This window comes from Amia ocellicauda, chromosome 2 (genome assembly GCF_036373705.1).
Source record: "Amia ocellicauda isolate fAmiCal2 chromosome 2, fAmiCal2.hap1, whole genome shotgun sequence".
Classification (NCBI taxonomy): domain Eukaryota; kingdom Metazoa; phylum Chordata; class Actinopteri; order Amiiformes; family Amiidae; genus Amia; species Amia ocellicauda.
Genome location: NC_089851.1, coordinates 31,290,258 through 31,313,585, shown reverse-complemented (window position 1 = coordinate 31,313,585; position 23,328 = coordinate 31,290,258). Strand labels below are relative to the sequence as shown.

General features: G+C 34.3%; 1 protein-coding gene across 3 annotated transcripts in view; it reads right to left on the bottom strand.

Moving 5' to 3' along the window:
* The window catches only part of exoc2 (exocyst complex component 2), a 109,388-nt gene that overhangs the window by 63,253 nt on the left and 22,807 nt on the right, over positions 1–23,328 (bottom strand). For all 3 annotated transcript variants that reach the window (XM_066722752.1, XM_066722770.1, XM_066722760.1), the window contains exons 5-7: positions 17,208–17,321; positions 14,306–14,430; positions 4,772–4,852 (exon numbers count right to left, since the gene is read on the bottom strand). In XM_066722752.1, the coding sequence (XP_066578849.1) occupies positions 4,772–4,852; positions 14,306–14,430; positions 17,208–17,321 (320 nt within the window). The remainder of the gene's footprint in view (positions 1–4,771; positions 4,853–14,305; positions 14,431–17,207; positions 17,322–23,328) is intronic.

Sequence of the window (23,328 nt, the reverse complement as noted above, 5' to 3'; positions counted from 1 at the left end):
ATCTGCAGAAAGAATAATAAGTTAAGGGAGTCATGTTGTGCTGTTTAAAATACATATATACTTGCACAAATGATAATAATAATAATACTAAATAACAAGTATTTATTGTTATTGTTGCACATGGAAACGTATTCTTATGGGGACGTGCTTGTCTGAATAAAATCTTGTCTGTTCATGTTTAGCTCTTCCTAATATCTCTTAACAGAAGCGTGTACTTATTACGCTGTTTACAATCACAGAATAAAATAGACACAAAAGTCCTTTCCACATCAGGCTCTATCGCTCATAGTGTTGTTCTCTTTTTGTTTTTAAAATGAAACACAAACCAAACCCACAATCGGTCTCCTCCCAAAACAGGGGATGGACTTCACAATGGCCAGGTTTTACAAAAAGCTCTGGAACGTGTCCGAGGACGGATGTGTCCGGCACAGGATGGACGCTTAAGCCAGTGGAACCAAGGCATGAGTAATACTCACTTAAAACACTGACCCTAGTATGTTGAATGTGCACAACAAAATCACAGCACCAAAGACTCTTATTTTAGTCTGCAGATTCTAATTAAGAGTTTGCATTACAGCATCAAGTTACCCAGAGGAAAAATTACATCCATTTTAACATAAGGTTGAAAACCTTTATTTTGTGGCAATTACACAGCTGACAGTTTTACATTATTTTCAGGAACTGTATAAACAAATATTAAAGCCTGAGGTCACAAAACATATCTCCAGTAATACTTAATTTTATTTCTTCCTCTCCTTTGCACAGTACATTAACCATTCCATGGGTGCCTAACAATGTAAAAGTGGGGGTGAGGAAATGAAAATGACTGAGTGTAGCAAAACTTTTTTTGTAGTTAAACTCTAGGGAAACCTTTTTTTACTGTTCTGAGCTCATGTTCCAACTTAAAATCTATAACATTTTCTATACAATTGCTGTTGAATGATGATTGTTTGGTCTGAATCCCATTCTATCCAAGGAAACCTGGTATACCAGGTAGATTTAAATGATCGCTGGCTCTTTCCAAAAGTAGTTTTATCAAATTGGATGTTGTGTGGTTGATTTGGCATTGGTCTGAGCAACAACTTCATTCACTGAGGCATTAACTATGTCCACTGTGCTCTTCTGAATAATTAAATAAAATCTAAATCCTATCAAGGTACATTTTGTAAGTGAAACTTGTTTAAACATTACAAATGACCACAGGGTGTTTAGAGTTGTTTTCCTGTTGGATTAAATGTTCACCCAGAATATCTCAAAAGCTGCAACTACATTATTTCTACTGTAACGCTGTAATATTGTTTCCTTGTATAATCAGTTAATTTTCAAAAGTTTTACATTTGCCAGACAATAGAACAAGTACATTCATAATTGATATACCTTTTAATGTCTTTATTTAAACAAAGAACCATAATTAAATAGAAAAATCATAATAAAGATGTCAGCAAAATCCTGCACTGTAATAATCCCTACTCTCACTGTTCCTACCTGCCGCTCCTCTCCCTGCACTGACTCCACTGTGCTTTCCTGAAAAAAGAATAAAATAAAACCTAAATCGTCTAATTTTGGCTAAGCTAACTCTTGTAAATTAAACTTTAAACAAAAACAGTACAATTTACCAGAGGGAGTCTAGAGTTATTTCCCTGTCGGTTAAAACTATTTCACCCTGAATATCTTAAGCTTCCACCTGCAACTACAAAATAAAAAATACATATTGTGGTGCGAAATATAAATAATAAAAAAAACATTATTTAATCATACAGCCTACATTATCAATTTAGTTTAAGTTAAAAACTAATACTTGTTAAATTTGCGTGCCTAAACAATATTTTAACTTCTGCAGACATTTGACAGGAATTCAAAATGCTTTAATACATAACTATTAGCTTTTTAAACACTATATTAATTATGTTAATTTATGTCAGCCCGGCTCATGGCTTCAGGAACAGAGAGAGAACTACTCCCCGCATGGGCTTTTTATACAACACACAACAATGTCACAATTTACAGTCAAGCACCCGGAAGAGAACAACACTCACACAGGAGGGGGAATGAAACACAATGAAAGTGTAGTCTCTATCAGTGTAGGGCTCAACTAGGACAGTCTCTATTCCCAGTTCATTACAATATCTTTGCTTCCCAAACCACACATCACTATGGGACACGTCCGGCGAAAAATCACGTCAACCAACATACTAGACGTGGTTTCTGGTGCTTGTCAACCAATGAGATCTGTTTTGGTGGAGATCTGTAATTGAAACGGGTGAGGATGCACAACTTTCGATTTGTGCGCTGCTAGAAATATGCGTCTTCATTGGAAATCAGCTGTTTCTGCCGCTGATGTAGGAGTTTCTAGGTGAATGCAAAGTCTCCTGCTGTGACGCCCGAATTCATCAACAAAACATCTCAATAAATGAACAAGGTCCTTATTTATGTACAGGTGGACTAGCCCATTAAATCTTTCTTCTTTCATAGTGGAGGGCAAATATGTTTTGAGTAGTTTTAGCACACTGAATGGTCGCTCCCCTGTTGCTGTTGTAATTGGCATAGTTGCAAAAATCAGCAAAAGCTTCCAGAACTGGATCGGTACCAAATTTCACTTTGCCCAACAGAGCACCTAGGACCCGCTTTGGTCCCTTATAAGAACCTGGATATATATATATTTTTAAAGTCTAGTATATAAATGAGGGGGTGGAAATGGTAAAAATGTTTAATCATATGCATACATAGGAGTAAGAATATCATCACATTTTAAAAGGAAATTCAATGTTAAGGCTAAGGTAACACCATTCATTTGGTGCTAAGCATGTTCACAGAAAACCTCAATGCACAAGTCAGAATTATCCTCTCACAGAATACTGCACAACACTGTCATTTTACTACTGCATCCTTCACAGTGAGTATGCATAACCCACCAAAACACTCAGTCCTTGACAGTCCTTTCTGACACACTTTCTAAATTACAAGATATTCATTTCCATACAGAAGAGTTAAGGAAGGGGGAGGAGAAGTTGACAAGAAAATTGTATGTTTTAGAAGTAACTGGGAAGTGTGTGGTTTTCTCCAATATGAGTAATATTTCAGTTACCGTTGCCCTGAATTACAATGAAAATTACAATGAAAAATGCAATGAATGCAAGAAAAAAACTACAGTGAAGAAATAAACAGGGTTTTTCTAAGTGTGTATGGTTTTCCATCAAAGTTTGTTTTTTGTATTCCTTTCAAACACACCAAGAGATCGGTTACCACCCGTCATTCGTTCCTGATTTACACAAGTTAGATAAAGAGTTCAAAATGGGAAAATGTATCCGTGATTTTATGTCTGCAAAAATCTTCTACATTATCTGGTCTGGTGACTATGCTAAAAGCAAAGATGAAAAAAAAATTACATCAGTCTCACTGGGTGGCTTGCGTGCTATTTTCTGTAGCCAGCTCAGTGGGTGGCCTTTGCAATACAGAAACGTAGACTTTGTGAAAAGCTTTAATAAAAAAAAAAAAAAAAAAAAAAAAAAAAAAAAAAAAGCATTTCGGCTCAAATGAAAACATTGACACAGTGAGCTATTAAATATTTCACATTTTTCTTATTCAGATAATTCGAGCGATTTCGGGTTATATGTTAATTTTGATAGTAATGTTCAGTTTAATGACTAAGGAAGCCGTCTCAGCTGCATGTCCATATTTCACATTTTGTAAACATTAAAGAACCGTCGCCCCACAAAGTTTATTTTTACAAAGTTAAAGGAAAGTACCTGTTTATTGACTTTAAATTACATGAATCAAATTATCATGTATGAAATGAAAGAATATACATGGAACCCACTGGGACTGAAGCAAAAGCATTTTTGGACTTAACCTATTGTGAAAAGGAGGTACAGGAAATATGATGCAACATGTAATGGGAGAAGCTAGAAATTCTTAAAATGGTGAATTTATAGGGTACTGTATTTAAATACCATTTAATACTGCAATAGATTCCTATGGTTTTATATTCTTTAAAACCCACCACCCACAAATTTGGGTATCCACAGTTAAAGTGCGGATAACTGTTTTTCTCACTTTTACAATTAAAACATTTAATGTACTTTCTATCATATTTATATCCTGGTGATTTAGCTCATTTTGTATATATGTTTTTCATTTGATGACAAACCAAGTTGATTTAACTGTAAATTAAAAGATTGCTCAAATTAAAGATTCAGGAATAATAATGGATGCATTGCTTTTCTGGATGAAATCCAAGTTTATCCTTCATTATCTCTAATTACTAAATGAATAACTAAATTTAAAAATTATAATATACAGGTCCTGGTGATTTTGAGCAATTATTATATATGAGCAGAATAAATATCAAAATCATGTGGTCTTGTTTCCTAGAACACCAAGAGTTCTTGCAGAAGACCAAATCAACCCACCAAGCTGAAAAAATATAGGCTAGTCTGTGCATAAAAGAGAGGTATATTTGTTTATTTTAAACAAAGATAAACCATATATGACATGTGTTTCACTGTGTGTATCCTTTTCTTAAAGCAGTCATTGGATTTAATAAGCAGTTAACCACAAAAAAACAAATAAATCTATCAGGGTGTGAAAAAAATACTGAAAACTAAGCAGAACCGAAGAAACCCCCAAATTCATGCACTTAATGACAGTCAAAGATGCAAAACTGAAGATCTGATTATAATGTATTCATCAATGTTTGAACTCTGATTTCAGGATTGTGTTCCTTACATAAGATTCTGAGCAGGTGTAAGAAGCATAAAAAGGCATGGCTTACGGTTTAGGACATTTTCCAGTTTCTGAGTCATGGACCCTTCCACTTTCTCTGTCCCGTCAACTTCCAGCTTTTGATGAATTGCTAAAAAGATAATAAAAAAATAGTTAGAATCTACACAAGGACATCTTATTTTGCAGACATGAGTATCAGAAGCCAGATACATTTTGTCATAAATGAGTACAATCTCAAAAATGACTATAGTTAACAAAGACACAATATGAATGTTTAAAGGAAATGGGTGTTTAAATATTAAGCACACATTTAGTCTTTACAAATGTAAATTTCTTGCTGGATCTTCAATGTGCTTTCTACATTCTATAAAATTACCTCATCAAATTCCAGATCTTGCCCTGTATCTTACCCGAGTAAAATAGTTTGTTTTACCAATTTACATAGAACAGACTAATCTATACATATAGTGCACACACTGTGTTGATTTATATTAAAGTATACCACTATCATTGCAAGACAGCACCAATCTTCCATATGTGACCATAAAATGAAAGTCAAAGAAACATTAAATGTTATGCTGGTCGAATTGGTAATTGTGGTTTATTCCACTATTTCTTAAAAGTTATTTTCATTGCTTTATTACTTTAAACAACTCTCAATGAGTCACTGACAACAATAATAAAGAAACAGAAACGTTACAAAGCAAATTAAGCAATTTATGGCTTAGTCTTTGGCAAGTTAAATGAAAAAAACACACTGATTTTAATAACCAGCTACTTTATGGATGCCTTAACTCATTTTAAGATTTGTTTTTCATATAATAATAAGATAATTTAATTTAAAAAGTGTAGTGGCATTTTCTTTGAACAAACACACAACTTAATTGATCATAGTATGTGGTCTACAAGTGCTTCAGTTGATGCATTTATATAAACACTCCTCTAGTAATGTCAATTTTGAGACCTAAAAATAAATTACAATAAATATACAGTATTCTGTAATCTGGTAAATGGTTTGTTGATTTATTGACATTAATATGAATTATTGTTATTATTAGTTTTTTTTTGTTTCCGTACCTTACCAATAGACTGATGGATTATTTAAATTCATGCTATTCATGTAAATACAATGACAGGGTCAGCACACCAAAAATGTAACATGAAAAGCCACTCAGTTTCCTCAGAGTTAACTGCTTGTGCGTAGCTATTTTAAGCCATCTCCTGTTCAAAAATAAAACGTCTCTGCAGCTCAAATTAACTTGCGTAATTCCGGGACCTTTTCAATTTCAGGAACATAAGATAAAACAATAAACAACCTCTGATTCCTGATGAGAGATAACCTTATGGCCGGTGTCTGTACAGATCACTCTCATGAAGTATCTTTAAGACAGGGATTCCCAGAGTCAGGGAGTCTGTTTGTGCACCTACAAGGACCCTTTTTATTAATCAATTTTTCATTCTATTTTATGACTGTGTTTTTACTTAAACATGTCAGTAAGAATCACCCAACTAAAAACACTGCACACAATATAATGTTCATGCTGCTCTAAAGTATTTGACTATTAATGGAGGGATTTTTTTTTTCCTCAGTCATAAGGAATTATGGTTTCATGTATGTAAAGTGTCTTTTTAATGTAACCTATCAGAATAAAGTTAGAAATGTTTGGTCACCAATTGTTTTTGGTCTTTTCAAAAACAAAATTAAAACATTTAGAAGAATTCCTCTGTACCCCAGAGAATTCGCAACATCAAACATCTGTTTTCGTGTATTCAGATGAGTTAAGAGTAACATTATGAGGTAACTGCAAAAGTATACATATATTTATATATATATTCATGATAATAAATCCTATAAGCTTCTTCAGAAGATGCAAAACCGCATTGCGAGCTCTTCTCACATTTCTGGTCACAGTGGAACAAGGCTCAAAGCCCATTTTTTCCCCATCTTGGTGTGTGAGGGGTCTTTGATTAATTCTGTTATTTATTTGAACGACCCAAGCTGGCTGCAGCCACTGTGAGGTGTTACGTCTCAGTTACAGGGATGACCTGTCGCCAGGAGCAGCAGCCATGGACACAGCAGACAAAGATGCCAAACACGGGCAGTCTCAAAAGCAACCGATGAAAAAATAAATAATTTAAGTTAACCAAGCAGTTGAATGCTGTGTTCCCCTAATGAAGTTTATTGAAAGAATGGGGGAAAGGAGGACAAAATAAAAAAAAGCCTAGATTTTACTTGGGAGTTTAGCTTGAGGGGAGGAGGGGTAAGAGCTGACACATCCTGTCAAGTAGTCTATCCTTAAAACCTTTGTCATCAGAATTCCTATACAAATAAATCTGTATAAAAAAAAAAAAAAAGTGATCACGACCTGAGAAATTCTTAAAATGCCAGGACAACAACTTCACTTTATAAGCACTGATACCACTGTCAAAATGTGACAGTCTAGGTGGTTATGAGCACTGTTCATGTACAAGAGGTCAGGTTTGCTTGACAAATGATAAGTGACATAAGACATAAGCTCAGGAAGATCAGTTCTAATACGATGTGGAAATTAAAGCTTAATTCCCTCTTAACTGAGGTTTAAGATCCCATATTATGTTACGTTAATATTATATTTGTAAGTAACCTTTCCTTGTTGTCATTCTAATTTGTTGCGAATCATTCTGTGGTTCAAAAAGTTATATTGTGTATTATTTGTTAATGCGGAACACAAAATCTACCAAACAACAAAAAAAAGCTATCCAGTCAGAAAAAAAGAAAAAAAAAAAAGATATACTCAAATATATAGCATCTACATTTATATACATAAGAATCTACATAGCTTTCCTGTTGCTAATCTCATAATCATCAACTTACTTGGGTTTATAATAAAATTTAAAAACGGACATGGAAAGATTTTTCTCCTCTTACCTAATAACTTAATAACAGAGTTCCTGTGTGGTAAAATGGGAGCACATCGCACCCAGGGATAGGATATACAAAGTTTCACCTCTTGTCAGACCTACAGCAGGATTATGAGGTCTGCGTTGTATCACTCGAGATGCTCGGTTTCCCTCGCCAAAGGCAGCTGTGTATCCTCCTGCTGTCTATAATATACTACCAAGCCTATGACAATGTTATACATTACCCAAACAAACCGCAAGACTTATTTTGGGCATTGCACTTAGGGATTAATAAGGGTCTCGTTTTGTGAAGGGAAAAAAATATATAGATCTTGATTTTCAAGCTGAGCATGTTTTGACTCTGGCACAGAAACTTCATAAACTCGTCATTTTTTTTAATAATAGCCCCTGCATTATCGGCGCACACGCACTGTACAATCTGGCCCATTGTCTCTCTGAGTGCAAACAGTGAGTAGAGCACAATCCCTAGATTTTTATTGTTCTTTGTATTCAGTCAGAGATGGACCCAAAATACCTTGACAAATTCTAACGGCCGACAAAAGGGTCAGGGAGAGGTGAACGTGGTTCTCTGATGCTCTGTTTACATGCCGAAAGCTCTGACGAAACAAACTTCCTGTTTAATATCTCTGCCCCGGCAAAATCCCTGTCCAACAGTCACTGGGGCTGAGTGGCACAGAGGAGGGTAACACCATTTGATACTATGAGCCTTTAATTCAGACCAAGTAATCCACTGGCTGACCTTCCTGCCCTCCAGGTTACATTTACAGACCCTCTTTCAACATCTACTGCCCATATGGGAACCTCAAAGTATTCACCAGGAACCAGCTCACCACAACATTTGTTAAACACAAGCTGCTAGTTTTTCTTCTGTGGCATTCAGGCATGTAATAGAGAGAAGCACCAATTTAATGTAGTGACTCTCCATGAATTTGTATATGAAAAATGCATATATAAAATATGATTTTTGTTTTCCATAAAATTGCTCTATTTGATCATATTTACCTGGAGAAATCAAATGATTGAATCTTAATTAAAAACACATTGCATACAATAATAGTTTTCTTTTAATAATACAAAAATGTAAATGTTTATGTAACCTAAACAAAAATTCAAAGCAAGTATATCTAATGTTCTAAAACATCTTCATAATGTCATGTGTTTGGACAGTGAAGTGAACATAATATCTGTAATAAGCATATTTTGATTAGATGTATAGATTTAATTAGATACTTTCATAACTCATATTTCATGAATGTGTATGTATGTGCAAACATTGTTTGTTGTAACTACAAATGGGAATCACAGACAGCACCACTGCAGTGTTTATTTATCAAAATGGTCAAATGTCACAGCTTCCTAGGATTCTAATAAAAATGACGAGCTGCAATCAATAACATCTTGCCAGTGAGACGTGTATATACAATAGAAAACAAAATGAATAAATATGTTTGATGTTCTGAATTTCTGACAAGTAATTTCATTTTGACCAATAAATGCTGTAACGTTTTAATGGAAGCAGTATAGTAGGAATTACTGCATTTAAATAAAAAGTGTGTAACATCGGAGCAAAATAATTCAGAGCACCATGGAAGACATTCATGTCCAAAATAGTTAATTATAGAGTGATAATATGGCTCCATGGTCATTGGAATATCCATTTTCAAATTTTGGTCCTTTTTGCTATTCTGGGTCACAAATGATAAAGAGGCAACCCATAATCTCCACCCTAATCCCTGCTATGATTGTACAAACTCCAGTACACAGAACTAAAACATCATGATTGGAAAGACAACTGAGCATGTTTTTTGGTACTCTTCTGAGATGGCATTGATTTTTTTTTTCATTTTGTTGATGTATTTGATGTGCTGTACCTCCTTTTTCTGATGAGAATATAGGCAACATAATTGAAAACAAACACACAAATATGAATTGGATAAAAAAATCACAGGCTAGGCTAATACGAATTACACTTGTATGCCACTTTAAAACTGAAAAAAGATGATTTACCTTTCCTCAAGGTCTTAGATGTCTAAGAGTACCAAGGCTAGAAAGATTTCACAGTGGGTAATAAACACAGCACCAGTTCAATGGCTCTTAGAAGACTGCACTGACATGGACTAATGGCATTGTATTTTTTATGAAAATGTTTCAGAGCATACATTTTTAAAACAAAATAAAATAATGTATCTTTAGTCTTGATTTACCCATTAATACTGCTACAACCAATAATAATAATAGTGATAAAAAAGAAGAATGTGGAAAGGTAGGATTTCAATTACCAAAAAGCAAACATTCAAATATTCAGAGAAAGCATGAAATTATACTTTTCATTCATGGAACAGACTGACTTTGCCACAGCACAGTTACACATGTTTACACAAATAAAAGAGCACTAGCATCTATCCTGAAAGGCAGGATCCCAGGGATGGTCAAATTGGACCTGGCTTCAACCACAGAAAATACAATGTGGAGGACATCAAAACAAATGGGCGTATGTGTGGACTGACCACATTGGTGCCTCTCAAACTACCATAGCTGCATTTCTGATTTTAAAGGCAATACCTAATGGTTTTCTCTTTTTTTAATAGAAAAAAAAGTTTTTCAGTTTAACTTCAGGTTTTTGCTTTTATTAAATAATTCAGCGTTTGATTGATTTTAGATCATAAAAACACTTATTACATTAGTTTGTTGTAATCACAGCTTCTACATTAAATCAATTAAACTAAAATACTTCAAACACTGTGATTGTCATCAGGATTATTATTCAGTTTTTATTTAGATGAAAGTAAATTACACAAGACTTCTTAATTGTTACATTATTCTCTGTGTCAGTGAAAGATGTAGTGAAATCTGAAAACAAATATGAATTACCAAAGTCATGTGTCACCAGCCAGTCTAAATATGTCAATTTGTTTTCCTGAAAATATGTAAATCAATATTAAGGCAAGGTTTTTTAATATCAAACTTTCTTTTCAGTTTTCAGAAGAAAATGGGAACATTTTGCAGCAGTATTAATTCGGGTATAGCAATAGTCTCTGAAGCCTTTTGCTTTGAACGTGCCAAGGAAACAAAGACTAGAGTTATTATGGAAGGAGAGGCAAATTAAGCTCTATTAGATGTAACTCTGTCCTTTATTTCTGTTGGAGAAGGTGTTTAGAAAGCCGCTCATCTGGAATTTTGCGGTGGGAGGTTTCAGCGCACGCTAAAGAGTTTGCAGCTGAGTGGAGCTGCAAAGACACGATCTTTCGCTGCCATTTATCCAGGCGGCGTGTTTATTTTGGCTGGCGGAGGCTGCTCAGAGCTTCCAGAGAACTGTACTTTCCCAGTTCTGCCGTGGCTGGGTATGTGGATGACCTTCTCTCCGGGAAAAGAAGAAAAGCTGACATGGTTGCAACAGATGAGATCCAATTGAAATATTATTATTACTATTAATAATAATAATATAGATAAGCATTAGGACTTATTTTTTTATTAAACGGGAAAGGAGAATTCTAAGTGACCTAGTAAAAGGTGAGCTGAATGCCCTGTTGCACTAGGAACCATACTGTACACTGTATCAAACTGTGTTAAACACAAATTTAACAAAAGGGCTGAAAATAATAAAACTGCTCGTTGTGTTTTGTTTAAAAACTCCAGTCCCTTTTTAATTGTCTCTTCAGCAATGACTAATATCTCTGAAGCATTACGAGACCCCTCTGAACTAGAGAACACTCAAGACTAACTCTTCTACTCTCTTCTGATGATTACAAACTGATTTGTATATACATTTTTTATTTGTATTTGTTTTAAATCATTGAGAATCGAGAATCTACAGTTAATTTAGTTTTACAGCTGATCTAGGCTACATAAGTGCTGTTTTTTATTTGGTTAAAGAGGGGCAAAGTTTCCTGTCTTAACTTCTACATTGTAACCAGGAAATACTTCCTCAAAATCCATTATTTATGCTTTTTGCTAGAATACTATTAAACTAGAGGTTATGAACATGTTTCCGAGTGTATACTGTGTTTGCCAATGCGGTCTCTTTAACAAAATGGCTGATTAATTTGGTGGCCACTAAATTGGTTGCCTGGCATGATAGAAAGTTAAATTAGTTATTAGATTCACAGTTTTTGAGACACATACGTTATTTTTACCCAATATTACAGGTTGGATACAGATCTACATAATCTATGATTTTCCCATTCCCACTTGTTCATTTTCACAACCTTTCAGGATTCTCAGAAACCGTGCTTTTACAGTACTGTTTTCTTTGGCTAAACTGGAAGTGGAGAATGGAGGTGTTTGAGCCAGAATATTTTTGAAAGCTATTCAGTGTAGGAGTGTCCTAAATTTTAAACCAAATATGCTTTAAAATACCTAACCATGTTTCAGTAAAATGCAATTAAATACCAGACACTGTACATGGGTTATACAATAACGTAAATATATAATAAGAGCATGTGATGGTGCACCGTTCCTTGAGGAGCGAACATTTTAACTGAGGTTTTGATGTGTGAAATACGGACAACAGTCTTTATGTTCAAATACGCTAAAATACATTACTGTACATTTTGGGAATATTCATATAAAATGACTGTTGCAATGCCACAACACTGGTCTTCAGAATCAAACTACAGGCTTCAAATCAGACACATTAAAGAAAATAAAGTGGAGATAGGATAAGGTGTATATCAGTCCAATACCAAAACTTTCAGGATTTAAGATAAAAAACAAGGAAATGTGGGAGTGGGTTTATTATTACAACAAAGGTACATGACTGGCATACATAATGCAGTTGTAGTTTATAGTATTCACACCCTTCCTTTAAAACAGTTTTTCAGTCATTCATTTGATTTTTTTTTTATTTTATTAAACTATAACTAATGAGCAATGATCTGTAGCATACAGAAAACAAAATACTCCAGTTGCTTCAAAAGGGTTTATCAACTTTTGATCGCTGGTACATAGAAATTAACTCAGTTAAAGCATAAGAAATCTTTACTGAAAATGCAGATAAATACATATAGTTTAATTAATATTTATTAACCAAAATTAATCTGTGTAAATGTTTCAAATGAAGGGTGCATTTATATATAATTATTTACTACATATATACTATAACTACAACTGCACAGGCGTAACAGCTCTTCCCATTGTCTTTTTTATTCTTAATCTTTTCTCAGATTGAAGCAGACTATTTGGATTGTACTCCTGCAAAACAAATCTGTACTGAACATGTGAGAAAAAGCCTCATTGTTCAGATAGACATATTAAACCTGTTATTGTTAATTCCCTGGCAGACTGTCATTTTCCGGCTATATTTATTTGGACTTCCAGTTAACAATGATAACATAACTTTGTGCTCAATTTACATGCAAACATTTAATAATAATAATAATAATAATAATTCTGGCATTAAAAATATATACATTTATGTATAATAAGGACAAATACTAAGTTTGATATAAACAGAAAAAATCATCATCAAAAATAACAGTTGATCTTAGCTACCTGGCAAAAAGACATGTCAGTATACTACCTAACTCTCGGATTGAAGAATGAGTGTGTGAGAAAATAAATTGTGGTGTCTACAAATATGAATGAAACGTGGTAAGGTTTTCTCAAGGCAATATACAATAAAGCCATGTCTTAAGACTTTAAATTTACATTGGCTGAATTGAGCCAATAGCATGCTGGTAAAAAAATAAGGTCAGTTTTAGTTGGCTAAGATCATACTAATGCAATTCATGACACAGAATCACACTTTCCTTAAAACCTCACTAATGATTCTCTTTAATCAGGCAAGTTAAAAGCATAATGCCATGTGTAAATCAAAACCTTTCAACATGAAAACTGCTCGCCAAAAAAGGGTTTATATCCTTCAGGTGACATGGAAATACACTGCCTAAAAGGAATAATGTCCCTAATTAGAACAGCATTTGCAATAACTGTTTGTCTTGACCTTATTAGTGCAGCTCAAATAAACATGAAGCAATGTACAGCTTATTCTTGCCAGTTCCTTGCCACCCTGACATACAAGGGTTTACTTTAAAATCGCCGCTGTATGTAATTCACAATGACAAGATACTAACTGAAGAACCTTTTAAACACAGAGACACTCAGGCACATTTAGATTTTTAGGCTTTGTAACAGAAAAACAAAAGACCAACAAAAACAAACTAAAAATGATATCAAAGTATATTTTGGATAAAAAAAGTTTAAGTCTTGCCTCTTTCATGATGAGAAATGCAATTTGGAAAAGGTAGCACAATCACATCCCTTTATGTCCCCAAACCCATACACAAGCAAAATAGGTCTGATGATAACAATGCAATTATTTGCTAAACAAATTATTTTTCCACATAATTTTTGTTTAAATTATCTATGAACACATTTTTTTGCCTTCAGTTTGATTGGACATGTATTTAAAGTTGAATGCACAGCTAGCGGTCATCCTTCTTTTACAACAAATAATGTTAACACATTTCAGCATAGACTACATCACAAATGTTACCTACAAGCTAATCGCAAAGTATAAACCTGTAGTACTACTTATGTAGGTAAAAGTTTTGATTTGGCATTATTTTGCAATAAAACTTCACTTTTCTTTCACCTCCTATATTCTTGGATGGGCAACACTAAGAGGAAGACTCCCTGCACAACAGAATGGCTGAGTACTGGACATTTTCAGATGCAGTTTTACCTGCCAGGGCATCCTGTGCTTCAAAGAAGGTGCTGAGGCCTCCTTTCACATAGGCCAGGCTGCCCTCATTCTTCTTGTTTGCCTGTTTCCTTAGGTTATTAGCTGCAATTCGCAGCTGATCAAAGCTAAAAGAGAAGAACAAGTTATTTTAGAACCTTTCAGTTGACTATTCAATCACAGAAACAAACAGACGAATGGGTTCAAGGTGACGCATAACACTTTGATTCTTTAAGTGCAGGAAACTGATCACTTAACCAAAAACCTAACAGCTGAACTCAGTCCACAGAAACAGGCTGTGCATCAAAAGATACTAATCATTCTTCAGCCAGCAAGGTGGAGTATTTGTCTTCTTCCACTGAGAACACTGTGATCCATATTGATGTACATAACACCGCTGTGGAGTGCTTTTATATCTCACAGACACAAAGGACCTGATTTTCCAAAGTTGGTAAATGATTTACTCATAAGTCAGCAGTTTGAAGTAAATTAATGACATTTAGCATCTCTCTAAAATAGCTCACTTTTTTAACCATTCTGAGTGAGAATCTAAGCTGTAAGTATGTTACAATAACTCTAATAATGATACATAGGCTACTACCTTTAGTTATCAGTAAATCTTTGACCATATTTGGAAAATCATGCACAAAGGATTTGATTTTACAGACCTACACTATTCAAGTCCATCAGTGCTGGCTGTACGGTATTTTGTTGTGTTTAATTACACTATTGTATTTTTTTGTGGTCATGGTGCCCTTCACAAAAAAAACATCCTCTGTAGCATATGGCCCCTGGAACACATCAATTACGAGAGGAGAGAGGATTGTCCCATGACTTGAGGAGGAGGGATTTCCTTTGAATTTTCTCGACACTATCAGCTACTTCTAGGTTTAAGATCTGTAACAGAGCACTGCAATTTGCAAAAGGAGGGCCAATGTAATGATTAATGACAATTGTCAGACCATATGCGAATGAAACCTAACAGATATTCCCAAAATACAGCTCTTTCAATGTGAAAGAATCAAGTTTTGTAAAGCCTAGGTCTTTTTATGACTGACACTATTAAAATAATATTAACAAAATATCATAAAAAATGGTTTAATTAATTGACTGTTTTCAAACAGGTTGAAGCCCTGCTCTCCAACCAGCAAGATATCACAATTCATGTGCATCAAAAACATCTTAAACAAGACTGAACTGAAAGTTACAATCTGACATTACAACCTTAAAAGCTACAATTGTGTTGGGAAGATTACAATCTGAGCTGCAGACACTTGACAGTTCTGAGAATACGTCTTTATAAAAATAGAGAATAAAGAGTCATTTTAAAATTGATTCAAATTTTACAATATGTATAGTCCTGAAATGAAAAACAAATGTCACTTAACACAGGATTTGAAAATAGCTGCTTGTAACAATGTATATCTGGCTGTAATTTTCAGGTCAGGGAAGAATAATAACTGACAAAAGCACTTAATAAATATTGTGCCACACACTTCATAAACGGAAGTACACCGCATTTCTAGCCCATTAAAGAATCGTTTCGCAAAACAGAGAATACATTAAAGAAAAAACGAAATAATAATAATAATAATAATAATAATAATATTTAGCCCGTCTGTATTTTTCTAAACCAAACCTTCATTCACCATCTGTCAACTGCCAATACATTGTTTTTGTTTTATGGTCAGTCAGGCAATAAATGTGACTGCAGTTTCCTGTTACCTGGCGGACAAGCCTGAAACCCTCATTATTTGTTTATACTTGTCATGATGTTCTGTCAGGAAAGTCATTTTGGGCCCAAATCAGAGTTTCCTCCAAGGAAAAAACACACATACGTTAACCAAAACATTGGAGCTACCAATATTCATGGTTCCTGTTATCTGGGTTAAATAAAGTGTAGGGAAACGAAAGAAGTGCTCTGCCCTCAAAATAGAAGAGGGTGGTATTAATGTGACAGAGTTCAGTGGTGTTAAGTACAGCTTATTGAAACCTCTTTTTGTCCTCCCGTGAACAATCAGAGCCCGGTTTCAAGGCAAGGATGGTGAGAAAAACTGACTGAAAACATTGTCTCTGGGTCCATTTTCTGGAAGAAGCTTAATCACTTTGGGTTGGCCGAAAGCAGCTGAATGAAAGATATGAGAAAGTCCTGACTATACACAAAATGAACTGCTGTAAGTAAAATTAGGGTGTTGTAACATCACAAAAAAGGGACGGCAGGAGAAGGGTAAAATAGTTTTAGCATGACACAGCCTATAATGATACAGTCAAATAATAACAATGCAGTTACAATACAAGAGAAATTGTATCCATTACCAAGCTAAAGATTATACAAGATGAAGAACACAGGAGACTGGGCTCCATGCAGTGCCTTACAGCTTGGATTTCTGATTGAGCCAGTCATAAAGAAGGAAATATTGACACACACGGTGGAACCAATACATTGTACAAGTCCACTTTGTCCGTTTTGTATAGAGCACAAATACCTTTCCCAAAGTACACACTGGGCTGCTGTTCATCTTATAAGACAGCAGTTTATCCGACAGCTTCCTCATCAATGTCTTTAGAAAGAAGCTTTTCAGTAATGCCAAAATACATCAGGGGAGTTTTAATGAAATTGAACAATAAACAAGTTCCCAGTTATCAGGTGTAATGTCATATATATTTTCAGGGATCTATAAACATATTAGAAGTGCTGACACTCTATATATGCATTAATATCACTCCAGAACTACTGCCCTTTGTGACTGAAAGCAGATATAGGCCCAAAATGTATATCGACTTATTAGGTGGACATAAACAACCCAATACCTGGTTTGGTGCTTTTATTCATTTAATAAGAGATTAAAAGGATAGAAATTTAGAATTTTCATTTAAAAGTATCAATAGAAGAAATAAAACTCACCTCGTAGCAGAATGATTCTCAATGAGGTACCAGGTGGCCGAGAAGTTTTCACTGGTGAAATCGCCACTCATTGAGGGAAACAAACTCTCCAGGTCCTTCTGAGGGACTTTTCCCCTGAAAAACAAAGTGATATTTTATATTTGTTTTGTCTGCGTAACAGAAAACAATATCAAATTATTTTACAAATAAATATTCCATCTCAAATCTGCCTATACAGGCTCTTTTCTTATATTTGAAGAACAGCACTGCCAAGAACAAGGCTGAAAACATTCACCCATTTAAATTACCTTCAGCAAAGTGATTACGTTATTAAGCCATGGGTATTTGTCTTTAACTTCATTTACAGAAAGTATCTTCTTTTTCTGTGGGTTATTTGATTTTTTAATTAAAGTAGTCCGCATTTCCAAAGTGAAATGTCTGTAAATAATTAAAATCTTCAAATATTTGTACATATAATACGTTACTTGTGTATTTATTTCCATTTCAACATTTTTAGAAAAATTGTACTGAACCGTCAATGAACAATTATAAAAGTGGTCTCTCTCTTACATTTCTAAGACTGATATAAATCCCATAAATAATACACAAAACAACCAGAAAACAAAATGAATCATTAGCCTCCAGTTACCCTTAAAATCTTAAAATATCTAAACATCTTAAAACACTAAAATATAGAACTTGTTCAATTATCTGTTTTTGTTTTACTTTCCATAAACCCTTGGAGAAAAAAGGGTCTTTAAAAACTTGAAGAGGTCCTACTCAACAAGAAGATAAAGAGCTTTAACTCATTACCTCTTAAGAGCTACATTTCAGTATTATGTAAACTATATTCCCCTTGAGACACTTTCTGTGAAGGGGTGACTGATGCCTCCAACCTCTTACAAACAAACCACCCTCTCATTATCAGCGTGACCTCTCGTTCCCAATGATTTCGATCTGTCAATGCAGACCTGCCGTTGTGTCGAGCTGCATAACCTTATTTAATGTATTCTGCACACTGACTGCATTGTGTAACAGAAATAAGATTATACAGTGATTATACATAGGGGCGGGCATACTTCTTGTTTCAGGTTCCTTTTAAATGATAGTCGCATAAGACAAAAAATCCAATCGATCAATAAAATATACTAATAGTCGAAAATTATTAGTGGCTTTTTTGATGGTCTGAATTACAAACAAACTGCATTTTAGGGAAACAAAGCTTGCAGAACTTGTACAACATTGTTTCACACCTGAAGTCCTCTTAATATTTGCATTCAGCACAATGACATAGCAAAATTGTCCTGTTCAGGATACAGTAATCAAGTTACTGTACCTATATGTAATGCATATTGAAATGTGATCACCTCACCCATAATACTGAAAAGTTAAATCATCATTTCTGTAATGTGCGTCTCACATTTTGAATGAGTCATGAATGTTAAAGTGTGCGTCTGTGAATTTTATTACTTTAGTTGGAAAGCCCAAAGGAGATGTTTTGAAAGCTAAGCAAAACAAAGTGCGATTTCAAATTCCTCGTAAACTTCAGTACTTTTGTTAAACTAACCAGATTTACCTTGCCTGCCCAAATGTGTATACTTTAGTGACCTCCCCCTGACAAATGACTGTCCAGCAGGATGAGGTTAGAAAAAAAGGGCTAAACTTGATGTAAGCCACACAGGTACACATGCCTGTAAAAGATGATAGATGGCACACCCATCACCCATCAACTAAACCCTGGATGAAAACATCACTTCCATCTGGCTCAAGTCTAAAGCACTAAACACCATTACTAGGCCAAGTCCTTTGTGGTTTATTGCTAAAACTGCATTAGATGATTCAAGGCATAAATATTTTTAGTTATTGGGAACAAGATGCATTAACACAGATTTGCACAGAGGAAAGCAAGCCATAGCTGTTATTTCACAGTACTTAAGAGGCATCAAAATAGAGCTAATGCCAACCACATGTAAATCACTGTTTGTTTCAGAGAGAGAAAGAACATCCATCAATCCAACAAAACTTAACAAAACCAAACCAAAGCAAAAAGTCCCATTAAATAAAATGTTTGTGCTCGTTAGAGCAAGGAAAAAATTATAAGTAAAAATGTTCCAATAGGACTGAACTGAAATTTTATTCTGTACAAAAAGGGTTTCCCTCCTAAATTATTGTATACATAACGCAAATGTGGTGCAGTTAATCACATGGAGGTAACAACCAAACCAACATAATTTAAGTTAAAGTTTTCAAGCTGACGGCCACCCCGAGACAAACACAAAGCAGCTATGACTGAAGCATGAATACATCAATAAGTCAGTGCTTTAATTTATTTTTTTATGCTGATGAAGATGATTTCTGGTGTTGCTGTTTTAGTTTTTTAATACATTTTCAGCAGTGACAATCCTCATTACCTTCATTATCATTATGTAGACATAAACTAGAATCAAGGTTTAATTAAAAAGAAAAAAATTATAAATATAATCAACTAAACGTGTTACATTTGATCAGCTAGTCCAATAATTAGAATGGATTAACAATTTAAAGGTTAGCTGGAATAAAATCCACAAAAGTCTCTGCAGGGACAGTTTGAAAACTGCATGCATTATAAATACCACCTGAAGGGGGCAGTGCATGACAAGTCGGCTGCGCTGGTTCTGAATCGGCCTTCACCGTGGGAAGAAGTGCCAGTGTGCCAGTTCATTAGAACCACCCAACACAGTATTTACACGCAGGGCTTCATTTTCATGAGCTCAAGTAGTTTGATCTGTGGTAATGACCCATGCAGAATGCAAACCAACTTTTTGACCTGGTCCCTAGACTACTGTTCATCATATAGCTGTCTGAACCGTACTGGTGTACGTGTGAATTTATGTTTTAATTTATTTAAACTTAGACAAGTAATGAGATTTAATTTGTTTTATCACTGGGAATTGTACTTCCCCTTAGTGAAAAACAAATGGATGTTATCAAACGTGAGTGTATTCACTCTAGTTCACTTTGTTCCTCACGGCGCACTAAATTAAGTTCACTCATCTGCTGAAGGTCACATTTCAGGTCAAATCACACGCTTGCAGCGAAGTTATAAAGCTTACTTGGGATTTGACTTTCTAAATGATTCCGAAGGAGGTAAAGTATAAAAGGATCTTAAAAGATGAGCAAGAATTGTTGTCTAAGGAGCATCAAACAATGTTAATGTTATCCACTTTGTACAGTTATTTTATGCGCACACACAGATATATGTGTCTCTCTCTCTCTCCGTGTGTGTATATACACACACATATAAACAAAAATGATAGAAAAAACTGTTGAGGACACAAAGGAGCATGGAAAGATGTCAGCTAGGAATCACAAGAAGAGATAGGAAAATAAATGACTGGATCCGAGAACAAACAAAAATATGTGACAATTGAGAGTGGAAATGACGAAATCATACACTTTGCAGGCATGACATGGAAAAGAGAAGCTGCAGATCGAAGCAAGCAGAAACATCTTGGGGAGGCTATAGGAAGGTATACACGTACCACCATTACATGTTTTATCATAAATAAGGAAATAAACATTAACAAGTCAAATGTATAACATATATATATATTCTTTTTTAATCAAAGTTCCCTTTTTGCTTTGTGGTTGAAAGAGATTTACTACTATTTATTCATAAAATAAATATAAATTGCTTAAACAAATAACAGACTTCAATAAGATGTGGGTAATATACAGGGAAGTCTTTAAAGAATGTCAGATTATAGTTGATTCATGATATTAATCGCAAAGCCAAAAAAAAAAATCCTTCCCCCAGTATTCTGCATTTTAAATCAATTAACAAGGAGAACAGTTAAAATATGTAATTGGCAACTATCTCAACTATTGTTTGTTTTCTTGTTATATTCCATCTATGTTACAATGGCAAACGGCAATTTCTTGACTGTCAATTATTAGAAATTATTATTATTATTTCTATTTTTTACTCCACAAGACATGTATGATAAAAAAAAAAACAATACAAATGTATCAGACAATTTAACAGTTAAACCTTTCATTTCCTAAAAAGTTAAGGCCAGGTTTTACATTCATGAAAATGGTATTTCTGAGATTAGTCAGTCAATACTGTATTATTAAATTTACACATTCACAAAATAAAATATTTTCAGAGGACCTGAAATGTTAACTAATATTTTGTTTGTGTATATACATTTCAAATTATTATTTCAGTAATTCATTCTCCCTTCTTAATGATTAGTTAACACAGGTAGAGAATTCAGGAAGCAGTACTGTCAAGGGCCACTTGTGTTATTTATGCTGTTAAGCAATAGAAGAGTGCCATGAAATCTTTTACTTTGCACTGACACGCAACACTTCGTAGTATGTGGTTTCTGCACACACACAAAAAAAAGCCTTGTAGTTTTAGGCAACTCTCCCGCTGGTTTAATTTATTAATTTACATAACTGGCAATAAATCAAAGAGAGAGTAATTTTTAAAGGTTTTTCCTTGTGAAAGGAAACATTTCAAGTGAAATAAAATGTGGTTTTAACACTGAAGGGTTTCACGCTTGTTTGCACTCTCTAGTATGCGTCATTAAGGGAAAAAGTTAAATCTAATCCATTTGTTTAAATTTAAAAGTCTGTTAGATGTATGCATTTTTTGCGTGTTATGTATAAAATATAATTAAAAAATCCTTACAGTTTGACGAGCAAAAGATACATAAATAATTACATTTATCTCAGATTTTGCTAACGATTCAATTAACGAGCACAAATTTTATATAGTTATACAGTCGTGAAAATGTTGGAAGTAGTTACAGAGCAGCAGCCCTGAACTGTGTTTATTACAACACCATGAAACAATATTGCACTATTGCACTGTGTTCTTTCATTATAGTGAAGTACTACTAACATACACATTTTCACCCCTTTTAAAATGCACCAATTACTATGAAATAACAAAAATAAGTATATTACAAACATTGAGAAACTGCTGAAAAACATAAAAGATCAAGTGACAAACATCATATAATTTTCTTGTATTAATAATGTTTAGTTTGTTAGGCAAAAAAAAAAAAAAAAGTACCTAAAAGTGTGTATACTAATAACTGGATCCTATTGACTATTTTATTTATAAAACGTATATCAAATTTAGGTGTTCTCTGCAGATTTATGAGGGCTGGGCAAGGATCCACAGATTTTTACCATTCTCTGTGTCAACAGTGCAGAAATGTTCCATAAACATCGGTATTGCAATTACAGTTGCTGACTCATCTAATTCTGAGGGTGTTTCTACCACTTCAATTAGGCAATTTATCATCAGAAATCATGAGGATACAATTTCAAGCACCCTCTCTGGCTTAGCCACTCTATCTCATGATTCAGTTTCAATTAATCAGTTTCAAAACCCTAATTAGGTAACCAAACGTTGAGATGTGGAGGGTGATTAACAGTTCTTATGAATTTATTACACTCACACACACACACACACACAAAACTTTCCAATTCACACACTAAGTTTTTCCACATCTAGCCACACAGTTCATTGACTGGTTGTACTGTGCAACTGGAATTGGCAAACAGCAGTCGGGCAGATTTCACACATGCCTCTCCAGTAGAGAAGACACTGTGCTCTTTTGTGATGGCAGGAGAGAGATGTTTTTTTCTTATTTTTTTGGTAAATCTGAAACTACTTTTGCTCTGAAACCTGGTCAAATACAAATATAGCAGAATGAGCAAAGAAGACGATGGTCACAACACCTTCTAATGATTAAGTTATCACTTTTACTCTCAGGAATATTGAAGCACAGTTTGAATACACTATCCTTATAGCTAAAAATACTCTTTTGTGTTTAAATAATAAATTGTCCATTCCAGAGTTTGAAGAGATCAGTCCAGCTTTTCACTTGACCTCCACCAGCCACACCCACACAGATGCCCGGCACACACCCTACAATGAAAGCAGCCTGACCAGGATGTAAAAAAATACCTTTCAGGTTGAACAAAATGTTAGTATAACTGAAGTTAATGTTTCAGTTCACACACTGATGTCAGCTTTGTACAGAAAAAATAAGGGGAAAAAAAGAAAAAGGGAAAGTCTGAATATATGATTAATTATGATTCAATGAATGTTCCTTCCAGTGACACTTCAAAGCGCACCTCA